At 34.9% G+C, this 26782-nt stretch overlaps 3 protein-coding genes and 1 pseudogene across 3 annotated transcripts; all 4 read right to left on the bottom strand.

The window, feature by feature from the left end:
- Positions 1-611: 611 nt before the first annotated feature.
- LOC120143038 (UDP-glycosyltransferase 73D1-like) lies at positions 612-2168 on the bottom strand. The gene has a single exon (XM_039157461.1). The coding sequence runs from the start codon at positions 2133-2135 to the stop codon at positions 654-656; it is 1482 nt and encodes a 493-aa protein (XP_039013392.1). The 5' UTR covers positions 2136-2168; the 3' UTR covers positions 612-653.
- Positions 2169-7606: 5438 nt separating this feature from the next.
- LOC120143141 (UDP-glycosyltransferase 73C5-like) lies at positions 7607-9112 on the bottom strand. Its single transcript, XM_039157538.1, has one exon. It carries the CDS (start codon positions 9071-9073, stop codon positions 7607-7609), a length of 1467 nt encoding a protein of 488 aa, XP_039013469.1. The 5' UTR covers positions 9074-9112.
- Positions 9113-11124: 2012 nt separating this feature from the next.
- On the bottom strand, positions 11125-12606 carry LOC120143140 (UDP-glycosyltransferase 73C5-like). Its single transcript, XM_039157537.1, has one exon. The coding sequence runs from the start codon at positions 12589-12591 to the stop codon at positions 11125-11127; it is 1467 nt and encodes a 488-aa protein (XP_039013468.1). The 5' UTR covers positions 12592-12606.
- A 2459-nt stretch (positions 12607-15065) lies between these two features.
- On the bottom strand, positions 15066-26333 carry LOC120143099 (annotated as a pseudogene).
- Between the last annotated feature and the right edge of the window lie 449 nt (positions 26334-26782).

The following is a 26782-nucleotide window of genomic DNA, read 5'->3' as shown; positions in this document are numbered from 1 at the left end:
TATTGATAATATAATTTTCTTAATAAAATATTTTATATAAAAATATATTATTAATGAATTATCTTAAAATATTTTTATAGTTTAAGTTGATATATTTTATATATATTAATAAGTTAAATTATAATTTTAATTTACAACATAACGTCTAAAATGAACATTTTACATTTTACAAAATCACTTTTTAACAACAATCCTAAACGGGTAAACAGTTAAATTTTAAACTAAACTTTTGAAAAACCTCTTTTAAAAGTTTATTTCTACAATATTTTTATAAATCATTTTTCAAAAACAATGATAAATTGACTCTATGTCCGTTTATAATTTTTTATTGATAATAACACACATCCTGCAGTCGTAGTTACTCGAACTTTGATCTTCTAAATAATAATATTCTTTTTTTTACCATTAAAATAATTTATTAAATTCGATATACTTAAACTTTTCAAATCAAATATAACATAGATGAATTACCTAATATTATAACATATAAGATTTAAAGATTACTTGAACCATACGAAGATATTATAATATGATTTCAGTAGTTTACACGCAATAATACATTCAAAATGCCTTGTGAGAAAAGAAAAGAGAAAACCCAACTTTTTTATTATTATTAATTTACGAACTGTTAATTAAACCTGCAGATTTGGGTGTTACTGAGTCCGAGTAATTTGATCCAAAATGTCTTGCACTAAGAGTGACAAGTTGAAATGCGAGGATCCTCCATTTTCCACTGTTAATCTTGCCATTTCCGCTAGTTCTCGAGCTCGAACCCTTCTCTTTTCGCCATCTTCACCTCCATTCATCAACATATCTATGGCTTTCTCAACTTGTTGTTTCTTGACCAGCACTCCGAGTTTCTCTTCTTCACCCCATCTAACGGGGACCTCGACCCCCACCCGGACTCCAATCTTTAGGATCTCGACGATCAGTTTCTCGTTGAAGAATTGTTCGGAGAACTGAGGCCATGTTATCATCGGCACCCCGGAGCATACCGATTCTATGGTCGAATTCCATCCGCAGTGTGTTATAAACCCTCTAATTGCAGGGTGCGATAGAATAAGAACTTGTGGTGCCCAACCTTTGATCAACAGTCCCCTCCCTTGTACCCTTTCCTCGTATTTGTGCTCCAAAAACCACTTTTCCAACTCCTCATTGGCTCTTTCGTCGCTTGTTTTGACTACCCAAATGAATGGATGTCGCGATGCTACGAGGCCTAACCCGAGTTCGATCAACTGTGCTGGAACTAACCGACATAGGCTACCGAGGCAAGCGTAAATAACTGACCTTGGTTTCATCGAGTCGAGCCAGCCGATGCATTTTTGTTCATTGATTGATGGTTTGTTCCCTCTTTCGAATTTGTCCAAGTTTATTCTGTTGCATAGGGAAACCGGTCCAATGGTCCAAACCTTTTTCCTTATAGCCTTTTGGTACATCTCCACGCATCCTTGCTCTAGTTCATTGAAGCTGTTTATGACGACTCCGAAGGCACTCATTTCGGCTTCTTGCATCTTGTCGCGAACATCGTCGAGGTCCGGCAAACGAACGAATGCTCCGGGAAGTTGAGCCCTCGTTATCTCCACCAGTTGCGGCAATCCCGGCACGACAAACGGTTCCGAATCCGAAGAGACGGAAAGGTGGGGTTTATGCAGCCTCACATTGTGAGAGCTCAGCAATGAAAAACATCCCATGCCATGGAAAACAATCCTAGGAACATTAAACCTTTGAGCAGTTTTCGATGTCCACGAAAGGCACTTGTCCGAAATTATGCAGCTCGGAAGCGGCTTTTTTCGTTCGAGGAACCGTTCCAATGGTTCCTGCAGCATGCCTAGTGCATTGTAGAACTTCTTCAATAGGTCCCTGGAGGACAAAGTGTCGAGGTTCTCGCACCCGACCGGGAGGCCGACTTCCCGGCACGGAAACGGGATTTTCACTAGCCGGATCTCGTGTCCCAATCCCGTCGCTCGTTCAATCACCGTGTCGAATCTTGACGCGTTGTGGGGCGTGGTGATTAAGCTCACCGTCACCCCTCGTTCTGCAAGGAGCCTGGCCAAGTCAACCATCGGGATCATGTGGCCTTGCGCCATGAGCGGGATCAACACGAAGTGTAGTTGCTTCTTGGTCGTCGAATCCATAACCTCTCGGAATCGGAACCCCAAACGAGCAATTTCCAACGATGCTCGATCGATCGACTTGGTCACCTAATATTTGTTTTGACATCAAGTCTACGTTTTCTGGGGGAGTTTTCTTACCAAGTGCAGGTCTTACACGGTGAGCTTGACTTTGAATGAGTCCAAATATATATTAGTTTTGAAGATAGGTTAAATTATGGTTTTGGTCTTTCTATTTATCTCAACTTAAAGATTTAGTCTCTATACTTTTAATTGTATAGAATTTGAACCTTCTACTTTTATAACATTATTAGTCAGTACTAGGGGTGTTCAAATACGGGTACCCGGTTTTCGGGTAGACGGGTCTTTGGATATTTGATTTTTCGGTCCTTTTCCTGACCTGAATGTTGTGAGTACCCGAATTTTTCAGGTACCCGTAATTCGGGTAATCGAGTTCTCGGTTTTTATTATTTTAAAATTATTATTATTTTTAAATAAAACTTACATTATTAAAAAATATTATATTAATTATTAAACATACAACTATTGGGTGGGTGGTTTTTTTTTAATTTTATTAGTTTAATTTAATATATAAAATTATTAATAATTAAACGTATAATATTAGAATATATAAAAAATAAATGTAATCGAGTACCTGGAAAAATGTAATTTTGTGATTAAACCCCGACCCGAAAAATGTCGGGTCAGGTATTTTTTAGAAAAATACCCTTTTTTAGTTTGTGTCAGGTCAATCGGGTCGGGTCAATTGTTTCAGATTTTTTTAACACCTCTATTCAGTACAAATGTAGGATAAACTACATAATTAGTCACCCAACTATCACTTTGGTTCCATTTTGGTCATCCATCTATTTTTTTCTTAAATAGCACCAAAAAAACTTTATTTCCCAAAATAACACCCATTTACGTCGCATAGGATGAGAGTGCACTTACGTGACAATGCATTTTGAAAGGCTCTTCCTCAAGGAAATGCCTTTGCTTACATGGCAGGTCCAGGATGACATTAGAGTTTGGAGAAACAACCCATGTGATATGTCAAGTAAATAGACGTAAGTGCGATTTCATCCTATGCGACAACAATGGGTGCTATCATGGGAAATATGCTATTTTAGTAAAGCAAGAATAAAAGAGCATTATTTTAATAATTTAACCCACCATAATGCCACATCGGAAAATAAAAATAAAAATAAAAAAAGCGTTGTGTCAGTAGTTTTATTTATTTTTAATGATGACTGATCAAAACGGAACCAAAACGTAATGTTAGATATGATTTTGAAAAAAGAATTGAGTGATCAAAATGAAACCAAAGTGATAATTGAATGACTAGATGCGTAGTTTACCCTATTTCTTTATATAACTACTCGATATCCTTGTAAAAAGCGGGAAAGTTTGGGAGAGAAAATTAAATTAAATGTAATTATGAAAAATATTAAAAAAAATCAAAGACAAAATCTCTCATATTTGCATAAAATTTTCAGTAAATATCATTCATATTGGTATTTTGTTAAATATTATGTCTTGTCCAATAAATAATGTAAAAAATATATAAAATTAAAAGACATATCTTTGATCAACTTTATCAAAAAATCAAGTAACAAAAAAAACTTTTTGAATGATAACATTATGGGTAAACTACATGTTTAGTACCTAAACTATCATTTTTCATTTTAGTACTTAAGCTTTCAATTTTTTCAAAATTATATATAATGTTTAATTTTTGTTTCATTTTAATACCCGCCATTAACTTTTTGTTTCATTTTAGTACCTATATTTTTAACGGCGGGTGCTAAAATGAATGCTTTAGGTATGGCTTTAAAAAAATTAAAAGTTTAGATACTAAAACAGAACAAAAGTGATAATATAGGTACTAAATATGTACTTTACCCTAGCATATTTATTTTCTCGAAGTCATTACAAAAGTTATATTAGTGTAAGTTTTTATGTTTTCATGCAACAAAATCAGTATATTTTCAACTTTTTTAGTAGTGTTTCTTTAACATCACCCTAAAACTTTTGTTACAAATAATATCATAAAAATATAAGGACCAAATTACAATACAAGAATTATGTCCCAAATTTATGCATAGTAGAAGATTAAGATTAGGGTAAATTACACGCTTACTCACTGAACTTTACTCTCTCTTATTTCACTCACCGTACTTTTACTGAACTTTAGACATTGAACTTTTTTTATCACTCATTTGATGACATTGATTATTTTATTATTTTTCCATATGAATGACATGTAATATTTTTATTAATATTTTAATATTATTTAGGATTATAATGAAAAAATTAAAAAATTAAAAAATACACCCAAACCCTAAAAACCCACATTCAAGTTTCAAAGGTGGGAGGGCTAAGTGCCGCCGATGGTTGCGGTGGCCGTCTCGATGGTCTCCAGTGGCCTTTTTAGGTGTTGAATCATTGATTAAGTCTAGGTAATTTCTTTTCCCTTTTAGTGTTGAATCATTGATTTCTTTGTTAGAATTTTTGTTGTGCTTGGGGTTTGGATTTGTACTAATCAACGAAGGATAAACAAAAGAGTGACGGGTAGAGCTGAACTTGACCGTTCTCTGGTGGGAGGGTGATCGCCGATGGAAGGGTGAACTTGCCAAGTGTGATGGTGGGTGGGGTTGTAATTTGGGGATTAGGGTTTGGGATATAATTTGAGAATTTAGGTGTAATTTAAGGGTATGATTGTAATTTTAAAATTTATTTTATTTTAATCATATTTGATATTAAAAATATTAATAAAATATGACATGTCATATGAAAAATAATAAAATAATCCACATCATCTTAGAGTGAGCAAAAAAACTCAATGTCTAAAGTTTAGAGAGCAAAGTGATAAAATTGAAAGTACGGTAAATGAAATAGAAAAAAGAGTAAAGTTCAGTGAATAAGCGTGTAACTCACCCTTAAGATTATAATTTGAACCATTTTATTTACTTTGTAATAATATCACTTGCTCTTCCATTTTTTTTCATTAATATAGAGTCTTTATAAGTGGTAGTATATATTTTAAAAATTTTAAACTATTTGGTAATGAACTTTCAAATATCATACAATCGATAATTCTTGAATTGGGGATCTCTAAAATTAAAAAAATTTCATCAAACCATGAAAGTTATTTGATTCGTGACAGCTTTGATTATTTTTCAATATCTAAACATTGTAATTGACTTACTTAAAAAACTATATATTAAAATTGACTTGACTTGACTATTTTATTTGATCAAGTGGTTGTGAAGCGTGTGTTTGGGGTGTTTTTGACCAAAAAATCACCTTCCTTAAAAAACTTACCCTATCAGACATCTATTTTTAACTATTACCCGATCTAACACCCTTTTTTTCAAGAGATAGAAGGAGGCAATGTACATGGAATGCGCCTTTGGTGAGGGGAGAGAAGGCGCGTCGCATGAAACGCTCCTCCCACCTAAGGCGTATCCTAGGAAAAGCACCTCCCTTGAGTGGCAGTTTAGAGTGACAAATTAACGTGACGGATGACATGACAGACTAACTAAATTAATAACTCAAACATGACAGATGGATCGTCACATCAACACTGTGGACCGCCACGTCAGCACCGTGAACCGACACGTTAGTACTGTAACGATCAACGAAGAAAAACGTTAGTCAAAAGGTCACATTGGGTTTATTTTCCGAGTTTGAAGGTCACGTTGAGAGAAAAAATAATATGAGGACCACATTGATTTTTCCCCAAATGTAAAGAGACCTCTGATAGCTTTTTGCCAAAATTTAATGTTTGTTTTGTAATTTTTAAAAAAAATTAATGATAAAAAAGTATATTACAAAATAGTTTAGTTACCATGCGTGTACTTTAACCATCTGTTGTTTTAGTAAACTTAGATCGAGTTAAGAAGAGCTTCGATATTAATATTTTGGGTTAAATAGCTAAAAAGAATAATAAATTGGCCCGGCCGAATCAGATTCTACTGGGCTTTTTAAGATTCTAATATAATTATAAAGTATTTAGGTTCCTTTTTTAATGTTTTTTTTATTTATTAATATGGAGTAAGTACAAGGTAGTATCTGTTTAAATATAACTCTCAATCTTTCGACATTGAATGCTTACACTCCTGACCTCTACGGTGTTCAAACACAGGTCTTCAAGGAATAATAATAATTCTTTTATTAGGGAGGCCACTCTACTCAAATCTAAATCACCTAAGAAGAATAACATTCTAATGTACTACTGAAAATTAGGGGTGAACGTTCGATTGAGTTGAGTAAAAAAATTTCGAGTTATTCGAGTTGACGATATATTTTATAACTCGAAGTTGACTTGAAATTTTTTCGAGTCGAACCAGTCTAATTTTTGAGTTTCTGTTTAAATTTAATTATGAATATTTATAATATTATGATATTATTTTATTCTAATTTAATTAATTTTTTATAATCGCGCGCGCACACACACACACACATATATATATATATATATATATATATATATCATATAAAGTCCACGAAGGGCATTTTCATAATTCGGAGGTCTCCTACGGAAATTGCTCTCAACCTGGTGTTGGGGGCAGCCTACTATCTTACCTCCCCTTACCCCATTACATATGGGAACAAGGGTCAACCACATATAAAGTCGAGAGACTCGACTTAAACTTGAAAATCAATATATTAATTATTAAAAATTTCGAGTTACTATTCTAGTTGTATTTCACAACTCGATTTAAACTTAAAATTTTTTGAGTCGAGTGGAGTCAAGTTTATAAAATTACAACTCGAAATCAATTCGAATCGAGTTAAAAAAATCAAGTCGAGTTTTGCATCACTCAAACTTACACTTTAATATTGAATATTAAGTATGGCCGTATTTTAAATGGGTCAGAATTCAATACATTACTCCATTATCTACTGATATTCAATATATTGATTACCGCCTTCTAAATGTGAAAGATTCGGAGCTTAGTTTTATTTTCTAAAGCGATTCTCTAATTTTATTTTAAACTGTTATTTTATTTTGATTTATATCTAAAGAAATATCATATCTATTTTGATTTCTTTCTTTTCGTATATTCTTGAAGTATTTAATTTTATCTATCAGTATGACACTTTGGTTCAACTGCTTTATGTCACGATTTCGTCTATCGTTATGATAGTATAGTATTTTACGTTGTATTCATCACGACGCACTTTCTGATTAAAAAAGGTCGGCAGTCTCATATAGTTAGATCTTCTTTTGCTCGTTGTATTTTTAAAATTTTATTATATTCACTTATAAATGCATTTAGAACTGTTCATGGAGTAATCTGTTAGACTAGTTCTCTTATCTCCATGTCTACATTAATATTGTGTTCTAGTTCGAATATAAACGAATGAAATTATTGATAATTGTTAGATTTTAAAAACTAAACTTTATGTATATTTTAAAAAAAATTAAAAATTTATATACTAAAACATACCAAAACTAATAGTTTAGATACTAGTCACGTAATTTACGCTTAAGTAGATGAAGCGGACATCTTCTGAGATTGTTGGATGATATCTTGGATAAACAGTGTAATATTGCAGTAAGAAGATCCCTCAATATCAACAGCCTTCTTCGCCATAACTCCAAACTCTTTAGCTCGCTTTCTTCTCTCTATTCCTTCATCTCCTTCGTCCATCAATTGGTGTATTGCATTTTGAACCCGTTCCTTGTTCAACACGAACCCAGATTTCTCATCTCCAAACATCGTCGGCTTGTCTACTCCAAGGCTGACCCCAGTTTTCAGTATCTGCACCGCAAGTTTCTGGTTGCAAAATTGGTCTCCGAGGAACGGCAATGTTATCAATGGGACGCCTGCAGAAACGCCTTCGATTGTCGAATTCCACCCACAATGTGTTAGGAAGCCTCCGATTGCAGGGTGTGACAAAATGAGTACTTGGGGAGCCCATCCCTTGACTACAAGCCCTCTTCCTCTCGTTCTTTCTTCGAACCCGTCCTCTTTCATCCATGTCTCCACTTGGTTCGATGTTGTGTCGTTTCCTCTTAGGACCCAAATGAACGGCTTGTTCGATGCCTCCAAGCCTAAACCCAACTCGATCAGTTCCGGAGACTTTATAGTGCTGATGGTCCCGAGGCATGCATAGATGACAGAGTTTGGATCTTGTGAATCAAGCCACTGCAGACATTGTTGCTCATTGATTGAACTTCTGTTACCTCTTTCGGCCTTGTCCGACTCGTCCTTGTGGCTAAGAGAAACCGGACCGATACACCAAGCTTTCTTAACCTTCCGATACTCTTCGACATAAGCCGATTCGAGCTCCTCGAAGGTGTTTATGATAACCCCGTGTGATACTCGGTCGGCTTCGAATATCTGTCCGAAGATTTCCTCCCAGGGACCAACGGGGACCTTAACTAGGGGAACTTGTGCTTCGGTGAATTCGACTTTTTCAGGCAAGCCTGGCACCGTGAAGTATTCAGAATCAGATTTTACCTCCTCAAGTATCTTGGAGTACCTCACATTGTGCACACAAAGAAGAGCGAAGCAACAAAATCCATGGAACGAGATCCTCGGAACTCGAAACCTGGTAGCGATTTTGTGCGTATAGTACAGGTTCATGTCCGAAATGATACAAGCGGGGCGTGGTGTTAGCTCCTCGAATAATCTCTGTGCTGCATCTTCCATCTTGTTTACTGCAGTGTAGAATTTGAAGAAATCCTCCACGGAATGCAGCATGTCTATATTCTCGACCCCGTCTGATAATCCCACTTCATTGCCGGGAAACCGGAGTTGCGAAACACGGATAAGGTGCCCCGATTTGTCGGATCGTGAGATCGATTTCTTGACTCTGCCTGCATTGAGCGGCGTCGTAACGATAGTGACGATCACACCCCGCTGTGCCAAGAGTCGACCGATGTCTACCATGGGGATCAAGTGGCCTTGAGCCATGAAAGGGAACAGCACAAAGTGGCATTGAGCCATGGCAGGGAGTATGGAAGTGAATTGTATGCAGCAGGATGCGAAAATGTGTTGTTTGTGGAAGAGAGAGGGCGGTGCTCTTATGGACATCAACGAATCGACATTATAGGGCCATAAAATAATTATTACTTGAAGACCAAGTCCTGGAAGATTCAAATTCAGTACTTGACAGCACTTGGGGTCCAAGTATTTGATGTTTGAACCATGCATAGGAATCCGCATTCAGCCTAAGCGGCATTCAGCCATGACGGGCCTGAGTTGTGAAAGTGAATTGTGAGCAAAAAATGTGTGGGGCGGTGCTCCTAAAGACCATCAATAGTCAACCTTATACGGCCATAATTACTTGGGGGGTCCAACTCTAGGATGTTTGGACCATATATCACAATTGCATGACCCCATAATGTAAGAAACAATCAAACAAAAAGAGAAAGAAAGATTGACACGCAAGATGTTTCGTGATTCCCAATCACTGATCCGAAGATATTTTAGGATAAATTACGTATTTAGCATCTAGACTATTAGTTTTAATATGTTTTAGCACCTAAATTTCTAATTTTTTAAGATCATACATATCGTTTAGTTTTTTTTTTCATTTTAGTACCTCATCGTTAAAAGTTTAACACCTAAATTACCAGTTTTTATCAGTTTTAGTACCTAAATTTTCATTTTTTTTCAAAACTTAATGTTAAATTTTGAACAAGAATACTAAAATAAAAAAAATTACATTTTTGGTATGATTTTGATTTTTTTTGAAAGTTTAGATACTAAAATAGACCAAAATTGATAGTTTATGTACTAAACACATAATTTGCTCAATACTTTATAGAGTGGAACATATAATAATATAATTTGGATAATCTATATATTTAATACATAAACAATCAGTTTTGGTCTATTTTAGTACTTAAACTTTCAATTTTTTTCAAAATCATACCTAAAATTTAGTTTTTGTTCAATTTTAGCATCTCGTCGTTAAAAATTTAACGGATCTTTTGCACGTGACATTTTTATAGGTAAATTATATCATTCATCACTTAACTATCTTTTTACTCTTATTTTGGTCATTAATGTTTAAAAGTTTTCAATTTAAACCAACTTTCAAATTGCTCATGTTTTAAAAACTCTAATTTATTATATTACTAATATTTTTGTGATGTTTTTTTTATTATTTTATTAATATATTATTAAAATAAAAAAATTAAATTTGGAAGTTAGAGCGAATAAATTATGAGTAATTTAAAAGTTAGGTAATTAAATTAAAAAAATAAATTTCAATGACCAAAATAGGGTGAGAAGATAGTTGAGTGACGAATGATATAATTTACCCATAAAAAAGTGTCAAGTTATAGCAGTTCCGCTAAGTTTTTAACGATGAAATACTAAAATGAAATAAAAATTAAATGTTAGGTAATGATTTTAAAAAATTAAAAATTTATTAGTTTAGGTATTAAACGAATAATTTATCCTATAATTTTTATATGAGATGAATATAAATAAAATTTTAAAATACATAACATCAATAAAAATAAGTTATTAATATAAAAAATTCAAATTTCAGAATAATCACGAACCGAAATTAGACAAAACCTACATCCCCACTAGCGGTTCAGTCAATAATGGATGCATTAAGTCCTACTTCCAACTTGTTTAGTGTGGTTCTCATACATTTTTTGTACTTTCAGTTCTGGTGTAATTTAGAATGCATCATATGCCACCAAAAATAGGAAGACACATCATCTTTCACATTTAGTATTTAAACGGTTAGTTTTGGCTGATTTTAATATTTAAATTTTTAATTTTTTTAAAATTACACTTGATGTTTTATTTTTGTTTTATTTTAATATCCCGTTAAAATTTTAACACGTTTAACTATCAATTTTGGCTTGTTGTAGTATCTAAACTTTCAATTTAAAAAAATAACGTTTAATTTTAAAACGTGTACTAAAATAAATAAATAAAAACTAAACTTTAGATATGATTTTAAAAAAATTTAAAAGTTTAGATACTAAAACAGATCAAACGGATAGTTTAGATAATAGACAAGTAATTTACGCTTAAATAGATGAAGCGGACATCTTCTGAGATTGTTGGATGATATCTTGGATAAACAGTGTAATATTGCAGTAAGAAGATCCCTCAATATCAACAGCCTTCTTCGCCATAACTCCAAACTCTTTAGCTCGCTTTCTTCTCTCTATTCCTTCATCTCCTTCGTCCATCAATTGGTGTATTGCATTTTGAACCTGTTCCTTGCTCAACGTGAACCCAGATTTCTCATCTCCAAACATCGTCGGCTTGTCTACTCCAAGGCTGACCCCAGTTTTCAGTATCTGCACCGCAAGTTTCTGGTTGCAAAATTGGTCTCCGAGGAACGGCAATGTTATCAATGGGACGCCTGCAGAAACGCCTTCGATTGTCGAATTCCACCCACAATGTGTTAGGAAGCCTCCGATTGCAGGGTGTGACAAAATGAGTACTTGGGGAGCCCATCCCTTGACTACAAGCCCTCTTCCTCTCGTTCTTTCTTCGAACCCGTCCTCTTTCATCCATGTCTCCACTTGGTTCGATGTTGTGTCGTTTCCTCTTAGGACCCAAATGAACGGCTTGTTCGATGCCTCCAAGCCTAAACCCAACTCGATCAGTTCCGGAGACTTTATAGTGCTGATGCTCCCGAGGCATGCATAGATGACAGAGTTTGGATCTTGTGAATCAAGCCACTGCAGACATTGTTGCTCATTGATTGAACTTCTGTTACCTCTTTCGGCCTTGTCCGACTCGTCCTTGTGGCTAAGAGAAACCGGACCGATACACCAAGCTTTCTTAACCTTCATATACTCTTCGACATAAGCCGATTCGAGTTCCTCGAAGGTGTTTATGACAACCCCGTGTGATACTCGGTCGGCTTCGAATATCTGTCCGAAGATTTCCTCCCAGGGACCAACGGGGACCTTAACTAGGGGAACCTGTGCTTCGGTGAATTCGACTTTTTCAGGCAAGCCTGGCACCGTGAAGTATTCAGAATCAGATTTTACCACCTCAAGTATCTTGGAGGACCTCACATTGTGCACACAAAGAAGAGCGAAGCAACAAAATCCATGGAACGAGATCCTCGGAACTCGAAACCTGGTAGCGATTTTGTGCGTATAGTACAGGTTCATGTCCGAAATGATACAAGCGGGGCGTGGTGTTAGCTCCTCGAATAATCTCTGTGCTGCATCTTCCATCTTGTTTACTGCAGTGTAGAATTTGAAGAAATCCTCCACGGAATGCAGCATGTCTATATTCTCGACCCCGTCTGATAATCCCACTTCTTTTCCGGGAAACCGGAGTTGCGAAACACGGATAAGGTGCCCCGATTTGTAGGCTCGAGAGATCGATTTCTCGACTCTGCCTGCATTGAGCGGCGTCGTAACGATAGTGACGATCATGCCGCGCTGTGCCAAGAGTCGACCGATGTCTACCATGGGGATCAAGTGGCCTTGAGCCATGTAAGGGAACAACACAAAGTGGCATTGAGCCATGGCAGGGAGTATGAAAGTGAATGTTGTTTGTGGAAGAGATAGGGCGGTGCTCTTTAGGACATCAAAGAATCGACATTACACGGCCATAAAACAATTATTACTTGGAGACCAAGTCCTGGAAGGTTCAAATTCAGTACTTGACAGCACTTGGGGTCCAAGTATTTGATGTTTGAACCATGTATAGGAATCCGCATTCAGCCGAAGTGGCATTCAGCCATGACGGGCCTGAGTTGTGAAAGTGAATTGTGAGCAAAAATGTGGGGGCGGTGCTCTTAAAGACCACAACCTTATACGGCCAAAATTACTTGGAGACCAAGTCCTTGATAGCACTTGGGGTCCAACCTTTGGATGTTTGATAGCACTTGTGGTCCATAATTTTTATATGAGAGGAATATAAATAAAGTTTTAAAATACATAACATCAATAAAAATAAGTAATTAATATAAAAAATTCGAATTTAAGAATAATCACGTGCTCAGACAAAACCTACATCACCACTAGCGGTTCAGTCAATAATGGATGCATTGGATCCTACTTCCAACTTGTTTAGTGTGGTTCTCGTACATTTTTGGCACCTTCAGTTCTAGTGTAATTTAGAATGCATCATATGCCACCAATAATAGGAAGACACATCATCTTTCACAATATAAAAATAATAAATTAATCTAATATTAATTATTTAATATTATATATACTAAATGATATAAAGCCAAACAATTGATTTTAAGTAATTTAAATAAATTTTAATAATTTTAAATATAATATATCGTATAAGCTTAAAGTAAAAATAAGTATTTAAATTATACCTTTGCTAATAATAGATCTCCAAAGAATTTTTCGTTCGAAGTAAGTGTCTATCATTTTCTTCGTTACACTTTTATGTGTCTACACCATGATTACCGTTAAATTCGACCATTAACTGACATGCGTCATGTTTATATTTTTTAAGATTTTATTTAAAAATAAAAATAAATATTTTAAATAAACTTTTAATTGTTATTTCTGAAAAAAAATATTTTAGGATAAATTACCTATTTAGTATCTAAACTATTAGTTTTGATATGTTTTAGTACCTAAACTTTTTATTTTTTAAGACCATACATATCGTTCAGATTTTTTCATTTTAGTATCTAAACATTAGACCGATGTCTAATGTTTCTGACGTAGCACAATGAATTTATAAAATTAAAAAGGATAAATTACACAAATGGTTACTAATATTTGAGTAAGTTTATGTTTTTCCTATTGAAGTTTCAAAACTAACAAATTTTATTTGTCTAACTTATTCCAAAAGCTTTCTAATTTTTTGTTTATTTGGAATACTGATTGATTTATGTCAAAAAATAATAATAATTTCTAGTTTTTATTTTTAAAATTTAAAGTATAAAAAGTTTTGGGGTAAATTATATATAAAATTATTGTTCAAGGACCAATTTCATGGTTTAGTGACCAATTTTTTACTTTTAAAACTTTAGTGGGGAAAATAAAAACTTACTCAAACATTAGTGACCATTTATGTAATTTACCTTTTTAATTTTATAAATTTATTATGTCACGTCAATAATTCATTAAAGGTCTAACAACAATTAATTATCAGCGGCCACATCTTAATTAAATCAAAATGAAAGTGACTAAATCTTATATAACGTGTTAGATAACGATATTTTTTACCGATCGTTATAACGTAAACACTTAAAAGAATAACGTTAAAAATGTTTGACATTGACTTTGAGCAAAAAAAAAATTAGAAACCTAAAAAATAAATATTATTTTATTAATTTCTTTGAATATTAAAAGTTATAAAACGGTCTTCTGATTATAAAGTGTTGCTTTGTTGAGTCTCTTGACTGTTAAAAGTTACAAATTGATCACTCGACAATTCATTATGTTCCAAACTTGTCATTTTCCGTTAAAAAATTGATAGTTGAACTTTAACATGCTGACTGTAATATGATAAAATCTTATCCCATAATTTCAAAAGAATATTATATCTCAATCATCATGTTAACGTATAACTTAGATAATTGTCAACCTATTAACGCAAAATGTTGAGTTTGGAATAAAATGAATAGTCAGATAACTATTTTGTAATTTTTAATTGTCAAAAGATTTAACAAAATAATATTATATAGTTAGAGGACTATTTTATAATTTTTTAATAGTTGATGGACTTAATAACCTAATACTCTATAATTAAGAGACCATTTGTGTACTTTGCCCAAAAAATGATGTCGTTAATCTTTACCATACCTAACTCAAAATATATTTGATAATTGTAAGAAAGTACAAAAGGATTCTTGATTGACATAGTTGATAATGGAAAAAGATGACAAAAATATAATTATAATGATTATTTTTTTTAAAATAATATATGTTTTAAATATTCTCGGATATTAGATAATGAATATTTAATTATTTTAATATAGTCATTGGTACTCGAACCTATTATAATACTTATTTAATGACATATTTCATGTATAAATGAACCACTTTTAATTCTCATCTAACCTAAAATCCGAACCTATTTTGTGAGTTTGATGGATGATATCTTGGATTATCATAGTCATGTTAAGGTAAGAAGAGCCTCCCACTTCAGCAGCTTTCTTCGCCATAACTCCAAACTCTTTGGCTCGTTTTCTTCTCTCTATTCCTTCATCTCCTTCGTCCATCAATTGGTGTATTGCATTTTGAACTTGTTCCTTCTTCAACTTGAACCCATATTTCTCGGTATAAATGGCCGTCGGTATGTCGGCTCTGAGGCTGACTCCGATTTTAAGTATTTGTACTACGAGTTTCTCGTTGCAAAATTGGTCTGCGCCGAGCGGGAACGTTATCAATGGGATGCCTGCGGAAACGCCTTCGATCGTCGAATTCCACCCGCAATGTGTTAGGAAGCCTCCGACTGCAGGGTGTGACAAAATGAGTACTTGGGGAGCCCATCCCTTAACTACAAGCCCTCTTCCTTTCGTTCTCTCCTCGAATCCGTCCTCTTTAATCCATGTCTCCACTTCGTTCGACGTCGTGTCGTTTCCTCTTAGGACCCAAATGAACGGCTTGTTCGATGTCTCTAACCCCAAACCCAACTCGATCAGCTCTGGATATTTTACGGAGCCGAAGCTTCCAAGGCATGCATAGATGACAGAGTTTGTTTATTGTGAATCAAGCCATTGCATACACTGCTGCTCATTGATCGAAGCTTTGTTACCTCTTCCGGCCTTATCTGACTCATCTTTGTGGCTAAGGGAAACCGGACCGATACACCAAGCTTTCTTAACCTTCCGATACTCGTCGACATAAGCCGATTCAAGCTCCTCGAAGGTGTTTATGACAACCCCATACGATACTAGGTCGGCTTCGAATATCGGTAGTTAGATTTCCTCCCAGGGACCAACGGGGACCTTAACTAGGGGAACCTGTGCTTCGGTGAATTAGACCTTGTGAGGCATGCCTGGCACCGTGAAGTATTCAGAATCAGATTTTACTTCCTCAAGTATCTTGGAGGACTTCACATTGTGCGCACAAAGAAGGGCGAAGCAACAAAACCCATGGAACGAGATCCTCGGAACTCGGAACCTGGCAGCAATTTTGTGCGTATTGTAGAGGATCATGTCCGAAATGATGCAAGTGGGGCGTGGTGTTTGCTCCCCGAACAAGCTCTGTGCTGCATCTTCCATCTTGTTTATTGCAGCGTAGAATTTCAACATGTCATCCATGGAATGCAGCATGTCTATGTTCTCAGCCCCGTCTGGTAATCCCACTTCTTTTCCGGGAAACCGGAGTTGCGAAACACGGATAGGGTGCCCCGATTAGTTGGCTCGGGAGATCGACTTCTCGACTCTGCCCGCATTGAGAGGCGTCGTAACAATAGTGACGATCACGCCGTGCTGTGCCAACAGTCGACCGATGTCTACCATGGGGAGCAGGTGGCCTTGAGCCATGAAAGGGAACAGCACAAAGTGGCATTCAGCCATGACGGGCCTGAGTTTTGAAAGTGAATTGTGAGCAAAAATGTGTGGGGGCGGTGCTCTTAAAGACCACCGATAGTCAACCTTATACGGCCATAATTACTTGGAGACCAAGTCCTTGATAGCACTTGGGGACCAACTCTTGGATGTTTGAACCATATATCACATGTGCATGACCCGATAATGTAAGAAACAATCAAACAAAAAGAGAAAAAGAAAGTTTGACACGCAAGTTGTTTGGCGATTCCCAATCATCCGAAGATATTTTAGGATAAATTACGTATTTAGTATCTAAACTATTAATTTTGATATGTTTTAATACCTAAACTTCTAATTTTTTAAGACCGTACATATCATTTAGTTTTTTTTTAGTATCCAACATTAAAAGTTTAACGCGTTTAACACCTAAATTATCAGTTTTGGTCCGTTTTAGTACCTAAACTTTCAAAAAAAAATCAAAAATTAACGTTAAATTTTGAACAATGATACTAAAATAAAAAAACTAAATTTTTGGTATGATTTTGATTTTTTTTTAAGTTTAAGTACTAAAATAAATCAAAATTGACAGTTTATGTACTAAACACATAATTTACTCAATATTTTATAGGGTGGAACATATAATATTATAATTTGGATAAGCTATATATTTAATACCTAAACTATCAGTTTTGGTCTATTTTAGTACCTAAACTTTCAAATTTTTTCAAAATCATACCTAAAGCTTAGTTTTTGTTTAATTTTAGTACCTCGTCGTTAAAAATTTAACGAATCTTTTGCACGTGACATTTTTTATAGGTAAATTACATCATTCATCACTTAACTATATTTTCACTCTTATTTTGGTCATTAATGTTTAAAAGTTTTCAATTTAAGTACTCAACTTTCAAATTGCTCATGTTTTAACCACTCTAATTTATTTTATTAATAATATTTTGTGACATTATATTTTTTATTTTATTAATATATAATTAAAATTGTATGAATTTAAAGGGATTGAATGAAGTCTGACGACGAATGGATAACCGTTCGACTATAGCAAAGACAGTCAATGATAATCGATAGATTGTATGAAAATCGAAATGAGAGATTTTGGGGTCTCAAGTTTTTATTCTAACTTGTAGAAGTAATTTGTTTTTTTAGATTAATAATATTCAAATAAGAATACTAAATCCCAATTGTCGTAACCGGTTTTCGTCCGGGCACGAAATATTATAATTGGCGGGGAAATTGGTGTGAATAAATAATTTTGAAAATAATTTGGGAGTCGCCATCGGCCTTTTGGGTCAGGTAGGTCGAATACTTAAAAATTATTTTTTAAAGGAGTTTTAAGAAAACATCAATTAAAAAATGAACTGATCTGCATTTATAACCAAAAATTCGTTCTTTTTATTAATAAAAAGGGATTCGTGGTCGGTTACGTTTAGGGAAGGATTAGCACCCCTACAACGCCCAAAATTGGTACTTTATTAACTATAAATTGTCTCTATTATTAGAAAAAAATTTCGAATATATTTAATTCATAATCCTTTTATTTCAAATTTATAATTTTAAGAAAATATATTAATATATATAAATAAGATATTTATTTATTTAGAAATATCAGAAAAGGGCTTCTAGGTACCTTAAGACAGCTCTTTTCTTCTATATTAATAAATAAAAATGTAATAAAACTAAATTATAATTTTTATAATAATTAGTTTTAAAATACCAGAATAGGACATCCAGTTGTATTAAGACTGCCCTTTTCTTTAATATGGAAAATAAATAAACATTAATAAATAAATAATATATATATTTATAATATAGTAAAACAATAATTAAAGTAATGATTTAAAATATATTAAAATAATAAAAATTAAGTTAAAATATAACTAAACTATGACTAAAAATAAATAAAATAATAATAAATGTAAAATTATTTAAAATAATGAACATAACTTGAATCATCATAAAATAAAATTACTAATAGTGTAATTAATCCTTAATTAATTAATCAGTGATTAAAATAAAATTTATCAAAGTTTAAAGGCTCTATCTCGAATAAATAAAAACTTTAAGTGCTAAAAATGTAATTTAGTCTTATTTAATTAATCGGAAATGTTAATAAAATTATAAGGTACTAAATCAGTTATTTACCCTAAATATATATATAAACTGATAATGACTAAAATGTAATAAAATAAAATTGAATGACATAATTAAAAGAATCAAAACTTGCTTTTAGTGACTAATTTGTAATGTTACAAACTCGGAGTGACTGCGGAAAGGGTTTACCCATGATGGAAATTACACACACACCCCTCCCCCAAAACGACGTCGTTCGGAGAGGGGTTTAAATACCCCGAATGGCCGACCATACATGCCATCTTCCTCATTTCTTTCTTTTCTTTCTTTCTCTGAGAGAGAAAATTCTCTCTGCTCTCTCTAAACTCTTCCCCGGAGAGAGAGAGCTGACCACCGGCCGGCAACCATGATCCGCCGCAAGTCCCCCCGCCGGCCACCGCCTCCGGTGGCCGGAAATTCCCAAATTTACCTAAAATATAGATCTAAACGCTCTAAGACCGCTTCCGGTCTTTGTTTTCCCTAAAAACCCTTAGATTCATGTAGATCTAATTTTTTACCTTCGAAAAATGAGACTCCGGTGACGCTCGGGATTTCCGGCAATGAGCGAAGCTTCAAGGGTAAGTTTCTCTTCTTCTCTTCGTTTCTGTTTTGGTCTGGTTGTTGGTTGTTGTTCGTATCTCTCATTTTTTTTATCTCTTCGTTTGTTTCTCTGTTGTACTCCGTTGCTCTCTGTGGCTGTCTGTTCTCTTTCTTGCAGGTGGGGTGGCTTTTATAGCTACCACCGAGGCTCTCGTTGGACCGGTTCCAGAGATGAAAGGCCCGGTGAGTCACCATAGCTATGGTGGTGACTCACCATAGGGCTCAACGTGGGTAGCTTCGTGACGTTCTGGAGTGTCGGCAGCAGCTGTTGGACCACCTGGACTCATCGGAGGCGGCTGGAAGCATCTAGAAATGGCTGGCTGCTAGGGTTAGAAACCCTAGGGTTTCCCATCTGGAACTCTTTTGGGCCGTTGGATCTTGCCAGATCCAATGGCTGATGATGTTGACGGCGGCTGGGGGCTAGGGTTTGAAAACCCTAGCTGAAACCCTAAATCAGTTTAGGGTTTCCATTTGGGTATGGGTCGGTTCTGGTTGGGCCTGGTATTTAGGCTTGTAAATGGGCTTCCAGTTTTGTAATTATTTATTAAATAATAATAATATATAATATTAATAATAAATAATAATAATAATAATAATTATTATTATATAATAATAATACTAATACTAATAATAATACTAATAATAATAATTTTAATAATAATAATTTTAAATAAAAAAAATTGATGTCTACAGCTGCCCCTCTTTGCTCATCCTTGTGTTAACAAGAATAGAGCAAAGACGAAAAAGACAATAATTTTTTCATTTGGCTTTTGTTTGAGCAGGATGGAAATGTTGAAAACATCATGCACTGAAGGACTTACAGATGACCCGAAGGCTTTGAAAACATCAAAAAGCTCCCGAAGGCTTTTTGGAAACATCATGCACTGAAGGACTTACAGATGACCCTAAGGCTTTTGTAAACATCAAAAAGCTCCCGAAGGCTTTTTGGAAACATCATGCACTGAAGGACTTACAGATGACCCGAAGGCTTTGAAAATATCAAAAAGCTCCCGAAGGCTTTTTGGAAACATCATGCACTGAAGGACTTACAGATGACCCGAAGGCTTTGAAAACATCAAAAAGCTCCCGAAGGCTTTTTGGAAACATCATGCACTGAAGGACTTACAGATGACCCGAAGGCTTTGAAAACATCAAAAAGCTCCCGAAGGCTTTTTGGAAACATCATGCACTGAAGGACTTACAGATGACCCTAAGGCTTTTGTAAACATCAAAAAGCTCCCGAAGGCTTTTTGGAAACATCATGCACTGAAGGACTTACAGATGACCCGAAGGCTTTGAAAACATCAAAAAGCTCCCGAAGGCTTTTTGGAAACATCATGCACTGAAGGACTTACAGATGACCCTGAGGCTTTGAAAACATCAAAAAGCTCCCGAAGGCTTTTTGGAAACATCATGCACTGAAGGACTTACAGATGGGGGAAATAGTTTACTAAGTAAAAAAAACTAAGGAAATCGTTTTTTTACTTTTCAACAATTTCATTTTTAGAAAAGATTGAATGAGAAACTATGGAAATCGTTTTCTCATTATTTTTCAAAATAACATGTTGATTGGGTAACATGCCCCAATCTCAAAATAATGCTCATTTTTGTGGATTACGTCCATCTATTCTTCAGATATTTGTATGATTCCTGTATTTACGGTTTTGAATACCTTCTTCTTGTAAGGTATTTCTTACCATGAATCTTCTTGTTCTTCCGAAGATCTGTAACTTCATTTTTGAATGCACTCAGATGTATCAATGTAATGCATTGTCTATTGTGCAAATGATGTTCTTATGAATGCATGAATGTTGATGCAATCTTTATTTGACTTTAAAGTGGTGAACTTGGTCTTCCTTCACTTCATCATTTATTGCCAGGATTACCTCTAGATATCAGTGTAGAAACTTATGCTATCAAGCTTGCATTCATGCAGAATCATCTGATCAACTTGTATCTTTGCTGTCTTCTTTGCTTCATAAAAGTCTTAGAAGAAATGTTTCACCTGTGGAACTCTTGTCGTAGTCAAAGCTATGACTTTGATGCCCCATCTTGTCTTGGATAAAACCAACTTTCTTTGCTTGGACTTGTGTAAAAATCCCATAAAGCTTTCATCTTTGAAAAGAGAATCTATCATCTGACTCAGCAGGGATTAATTAGGAGAGTAGAGTTTGTTCTAATTTGACTCTTGAAACACATCACAAGGAAGATTTATTCCAATTCCTTTCATGTCTCCACATATAATCAGATCTCGAATAAGGCAACTTGGACCAATATCATGTTGAGATGCTTAACAACAACCTGTAATTCAACCTTAGTTGACCCCACTAGTTTCTTATTGTTAAAATTTCAACTTTCCTTGGAAAGAAATCTTCATTATATCTCACTTCTAATCTTGGGGTTGAAGAAGACAAACTTCATCTTGGATCAATAAATAGAAACCATATGATTACAACATTGGTTCAGCACCATAATCACTGGTTCGTAAAACATTTGACAATACATTCATCTTTTCCTGTGGTTTCTGCTTGGATTATTGGTCAAGTAGCATTTGACAACACATTCATCCTTTCCTGTGGCTTCTGTTCAGATGTTCGTAAAACATTTGACAACACATTCATCCTTTCCTGTGGTTTCTGTTCAGATGTTCGTAAAACATTTGACAACACATTCATCCTTTACTGTGGCTTCTGTCAAGATTTCTCAATCATTTAAGCTCTTTGCCTAATGTTCAAAGCCTTTGAATAACGTCACAAGACCACTTGAGAACAAAACTCAATGAGGATTCAAGTGTAATGTTGGTATGACCAAAAAGTTGGTCAAATTCACAAGATATGCTGGTGTCGAATTGAATAGGAGACACTAACTGATCTTGATATCATCTCGGGCAAAGATAAATGTGATACTGATCACATTTTCTTCTATAATGATCTTTGTAGGAAGTAGAAACACATCAACTGTAGGATCAATGTACAGAAAGATATCCATGGAATTTTTTTGCAGCTGGGGATGAAATACAAATGATAAAACCAAAATAGATAAAAACTCAGTTCATCTTGGCTAGCAATGATGATCCCAAATAACAACGGGAATAACAGTAATATAAGTGAGAGTCGAGTCTCCCTTTTCAATGTCATCAAGGAAGCAAAAACTGATGTGAAAAATAGCTTCAGAATCTCAATAGTATGGTTGAAACTATTTGCTAGGAATCTCAAAGAAATATTTTCAATTATCACCGACACACAGAAGGCCAAATTCAATGCTGAGATCTTGAGGAACTGAACCCTGGATCGAGTAGTCTGCCTGGGGATCATCTTTATTCATGAAACCGTAATGTAGTTTATCAAAGAACACACTTTCTGTCTCATTGGAAATATCTGTTCAAGTCAATGATCTTGACAGATGATGATGTGGGCCTTCAGCATGCCCCAACATGGGTAATACAAGCGTGCATAATGCATCGACATTCTTGATTCTGATTGAAATGAACTTTCAGCATGCCCCAACATTTGCTTCTTGTTAATCTGAGCCTTCAAAATGCCCCATATGGATCTGTCTGAAAGAACCTTTAAAATGTCCCAACATTTGCTGATACAGATGCCAAAAGTATGTTCAACATTACTTCTTGTTGAGATGAGCCTCCAAGAATGCCCAAATATTCATATTGTTGTGAGCCTTCAAAATGCCCCACATTGATCTGTCTGAAGGAACCTTTAAAATGCCCCAACATTTGCTGATACAGATGCCAAAAGTATGTTCAACATTACTTCTTGTTGAGATGAGCCTCCAAGAATGCCTAAATATTCATATTGTTGTGAGCCTTCAAAATGCCCAAATATTCTATTTCTGGTGGAAATGAGCCCTCAAGATGTCCCACATGAAACATTTCTATCTGAAATGGGCTTTCGAGATGCCCCAATATTCTGCTTCTGATTTACTCTTAATGTTTGTTTGACTGGAATATCATGATCCTCTTGAGGTCTAATTTTGACAATGCACTGTTGTAGGTACTTGTGGATTTATTCGTGCCCCAAATCTGTTTATCTTGAATGCTCTCATTCTGATGTTACTGAACAGCAATGTTGTCAAGTAACTGGAGAAATTCTCTTTATGTTGTCATAAACTTTAAGAAGTATTCAATCATTCTAACAGAAACGTCTGAGATATGTGTTTTCTGAATGAGGTGACCATTTTCTGTATCTGGAGAGATTTAGTCAGACAGTGAAGTAAAAATAGCTTGGTAATCCATTCAAGGCTGACACAGTGGCTTATCATCTTTCAGTGAAAGCCATCTCTGAAATATACTTTTCTGTGGGGAAAGAAACCAATTTATGCGAGTAGTAATCTGATGCAATGGCAAGATTACATATACAGTGGTACAGGCTCATCAAAAATCCGTACCCATGCAACATGTTAATTCTGATAACAACTCATCTGATTATGAAGTGATTTTTCAGGATGATTTCACAGATATTGATAGTTCTTCTGATACCGAGGAAATCCTGTATTCTGATTCTGATGAGGAGAGTAAACTGTTATACTTGACAAAAATGGGATTCTCAGAGGCTGAAGCTTCAATAACCATGGAGAGATGTGGTTCAGATTCATCAATTGCAAAGTTGACAGATTTTATATGCGCTGCTCAAATGACTAAGACTGCTGATGCACTTCTTCTGGTAAAAGGTAGGAAGCCATTATGCAATGATCCCAATTACAAGCAAAGGCGAAACTTGGGCTATGATTTGTGGAAAAGGAAGAAGCAGAGGAAGCTTGAAAAGAAGCTTCTTAATGAAGATGATCATGCAGTTCATCTTTTAATTCCAATGATCGGTTCTGGGGTTCCTACCGAATCAGATCAGATAACTCAAAGAACACTTCCAGAAGATGCTATTGGGTCTCCTTATTTCTACTATGAGCAAATTCATCTTTTAAATCCAATGATTGGTTTTGGGGTTCATACCAAACCAGATCAGATAACTCAAAGAACACTTCCAGAAGATGCTATTGAGTCTTCTTATTTCTACTATGAGCAAATTCATCTTTAAAATCCAATGATTGGTTTTTGGGGTTCATACCAAACCAGATCAGATAACTCAAAGAACACTTCCAGAAGATGCTATTGAGTCTTCTTATTTCTACTATGAGCACATGGCACTTGTTCCAGTTAATGTTTGGACTGGAATATCACAGTACTTATTCGATGTAGAGCCAGATTTTGTAGATTCGAAGCATTTTCATGCTACTATACTGAAAAGGGCTATATTCATAATTCTGCCAATTGAGAACAGATTTTCTCTTATTCTGCTTCCTCCATGTGCTGATGCTTTTCTATTGACAAAGAAATGATGGCCTTCATGGGATCCAAGAACGAAGTTGAACTGTTTATAAACATGTACAGGAAGTGCCAAATTGACAGAAAGGATCTGTAAGGCTCTTGAAGCTTACGACAATGAGCCAACTTCGAGTGTCCAGAAGTATGTTCTTGATGAGTGCTGAAAATGGAATCTGGTATGGGTTGAAAAGAATAAAATTGTTCCACTTGAATCTGATGAGGTGGAAATGCTTTTAGGTTTCCCTAAAAACCATACACAAGGATCTGTATAGAGACATGTTCCATGGTGGTATCAATGTCCCGTCTCTTTTCTCTGGGATCAATGATGCAGAAGTTGCCTTTTACTGTCTTGGCATACTTTTGAAAACAGATGTGCAAGAACTGAATGATGATCGGTTGGAGCAATTGATGAGTAGATTTGGAGGATTCAACCTTGTTGTCAGTGGCATCCAGTGTAACAACCTTACTGGAAGAAATAAACATCATCAAGATGAACTGAAGATTTTTGTTGGTGCATTTTCTTGCAATGATTGCTACAACGATTGTCTCTTCTGCTGCTCCAAAATATGCAATGCAATATCTCACTCTTCCCGAACCATGGAAAGGTCTATAAGTGTAGAATTTTTCAATGTCTTATTCTGTGCCATAAGTTCTCAATTTCAAGTTCAGCAATTTTCTGAAGGACCTAATGGATATAATCCTGGCAAATGATCAGCATGGAAAAAGCAGCAATGATGTATCAAGACTTGAGCCAGCATCATAGTATAACCAGAGTGCATGTAGTGACTTGTTCCTGGCTTTATGATGTAATCTTCTAGAGAACATGAATTGATGGTTTGGGAAAATAATCTGTCTGGTGATGCTTATCGCCCTCAGCATGAGATAATCTTTCTTGATGAGTTGATAATAATGTCATAGGGGAGTGTCACAAGTTCAATTATCCAGACTTTCTGGCTTCTTGGACCACTTGCCTTCAGAAATGTGAAGTGCTTCATTATTCTGGCCTCGTTCATTCTTTTTCTACTACAGAGGTAGAATAAACAACAATTGCTTCAAGGACCTTTCTCATTTGAGACTGTCCTGTTTGAAAATGTTTTTTCCTCCTTTGTTTATTGAAGAATGAAAGACTTTTACAAAGTATTGCCCTTCTTAGGTTCACAATATAATCGAAACATAAACAATGAGTTTAGTGACTATCAAATAAATCAACTACACTTTTAAATCATTCAAAAATCATAATCCTATGGCAAGTGTCAAAATTATTGACTGATTTGAGGTGTAGGTTGATTTTGGTAAAGTAGGTTCTTTCAAGTTGGTTCAGTATGTCGCTTCGGCTTACACTAACTTGAAGAAATGGTTGTTATGTTCATCTTGTAGAGATGCTTCTCGTTTCCAGAATCTCAGGAACGTTTTTGAGATGTGCGGTGCTTCATTAAGAGCTTAAGATCGTCTCTTATGTCGTTGTTGCACCATTCAATATTCGAGCCGCCTTTTCAAGTTTTCAACTTGAATCCTCCTTTGGTTTCAAGATGTTATTTAAAAATTTACATCTTGAACCCCCTTTATCATTTTTCATATCATGCATTAAAGATTTTTTAAAAAAAACAATTTTTGTAAATAAAAACCAATCTTGGAAGGCGGAATGAATTCTAAAGATATCATCTTTTACTTAGAAATCCATGTATGATTAGAATGGACTTTTCAGGTACGTAACGTATGCCATGGCTTATGGTTACGAAAGAAAGGGATAAAAAGGCCCAAATAAGTGTTTAAGGGTAATCAAACCAAGGATCCATTCATTCTGATGCCATCACCTTGCCTTGCTTAACTTGGATCTGCTTTGTTGGGGATTTTTCCATCATCTGGATCCCTCTAGACTGCCAAATTTTTGGATTCATTTCCATTTTCTCATATCTCCAGCATTTCTTGCTCTTCTTGTTTGTACTTGATCAACCTTGTAACTTGAGGCTCAATAAGTCACCCATCTTGATTCAATTTTCCTTTTTTTTTTTTCTTTTTTCTTTGTTGGATGAGTATAATACTTCAATTGCTTTGAGCACCTCCTTTTCCTTTGGCATTTTGGAGGTTTTCTATTATTCTTGATTGGATTGATCTTCAAGCACTCTGTATTTGACATACTTTGTAGTTCAAAACTTTCATGACTTCATGGAAACTTGTCTTCATAATAAAA

The sequence above is a fragment of the Hibiscus syriacus genome, unplaced genomic scaffold (genome assembly GCF_006381635.1).
Source record: "Hibiscus syriacus cultivar Baekdansim isolate YM2019G1 unplaced genomic scaffold, ASM638163v2 tig00110833_pilon, whole genome shotgun sequence".
In the NCBI taxonomy this organism is placed as follows: domain Eukaryota; kingdom Viridiplantae; phylum Streptophyta; class Magnoliopsida; order Malvales; family Malvaceae; genus Hibiscus; species Hibiscus syriacus.
Note: the sequence above shows the minus strand (reverse complement) of the source record. Positions and strands in the feature narration are given on the sequence as shown.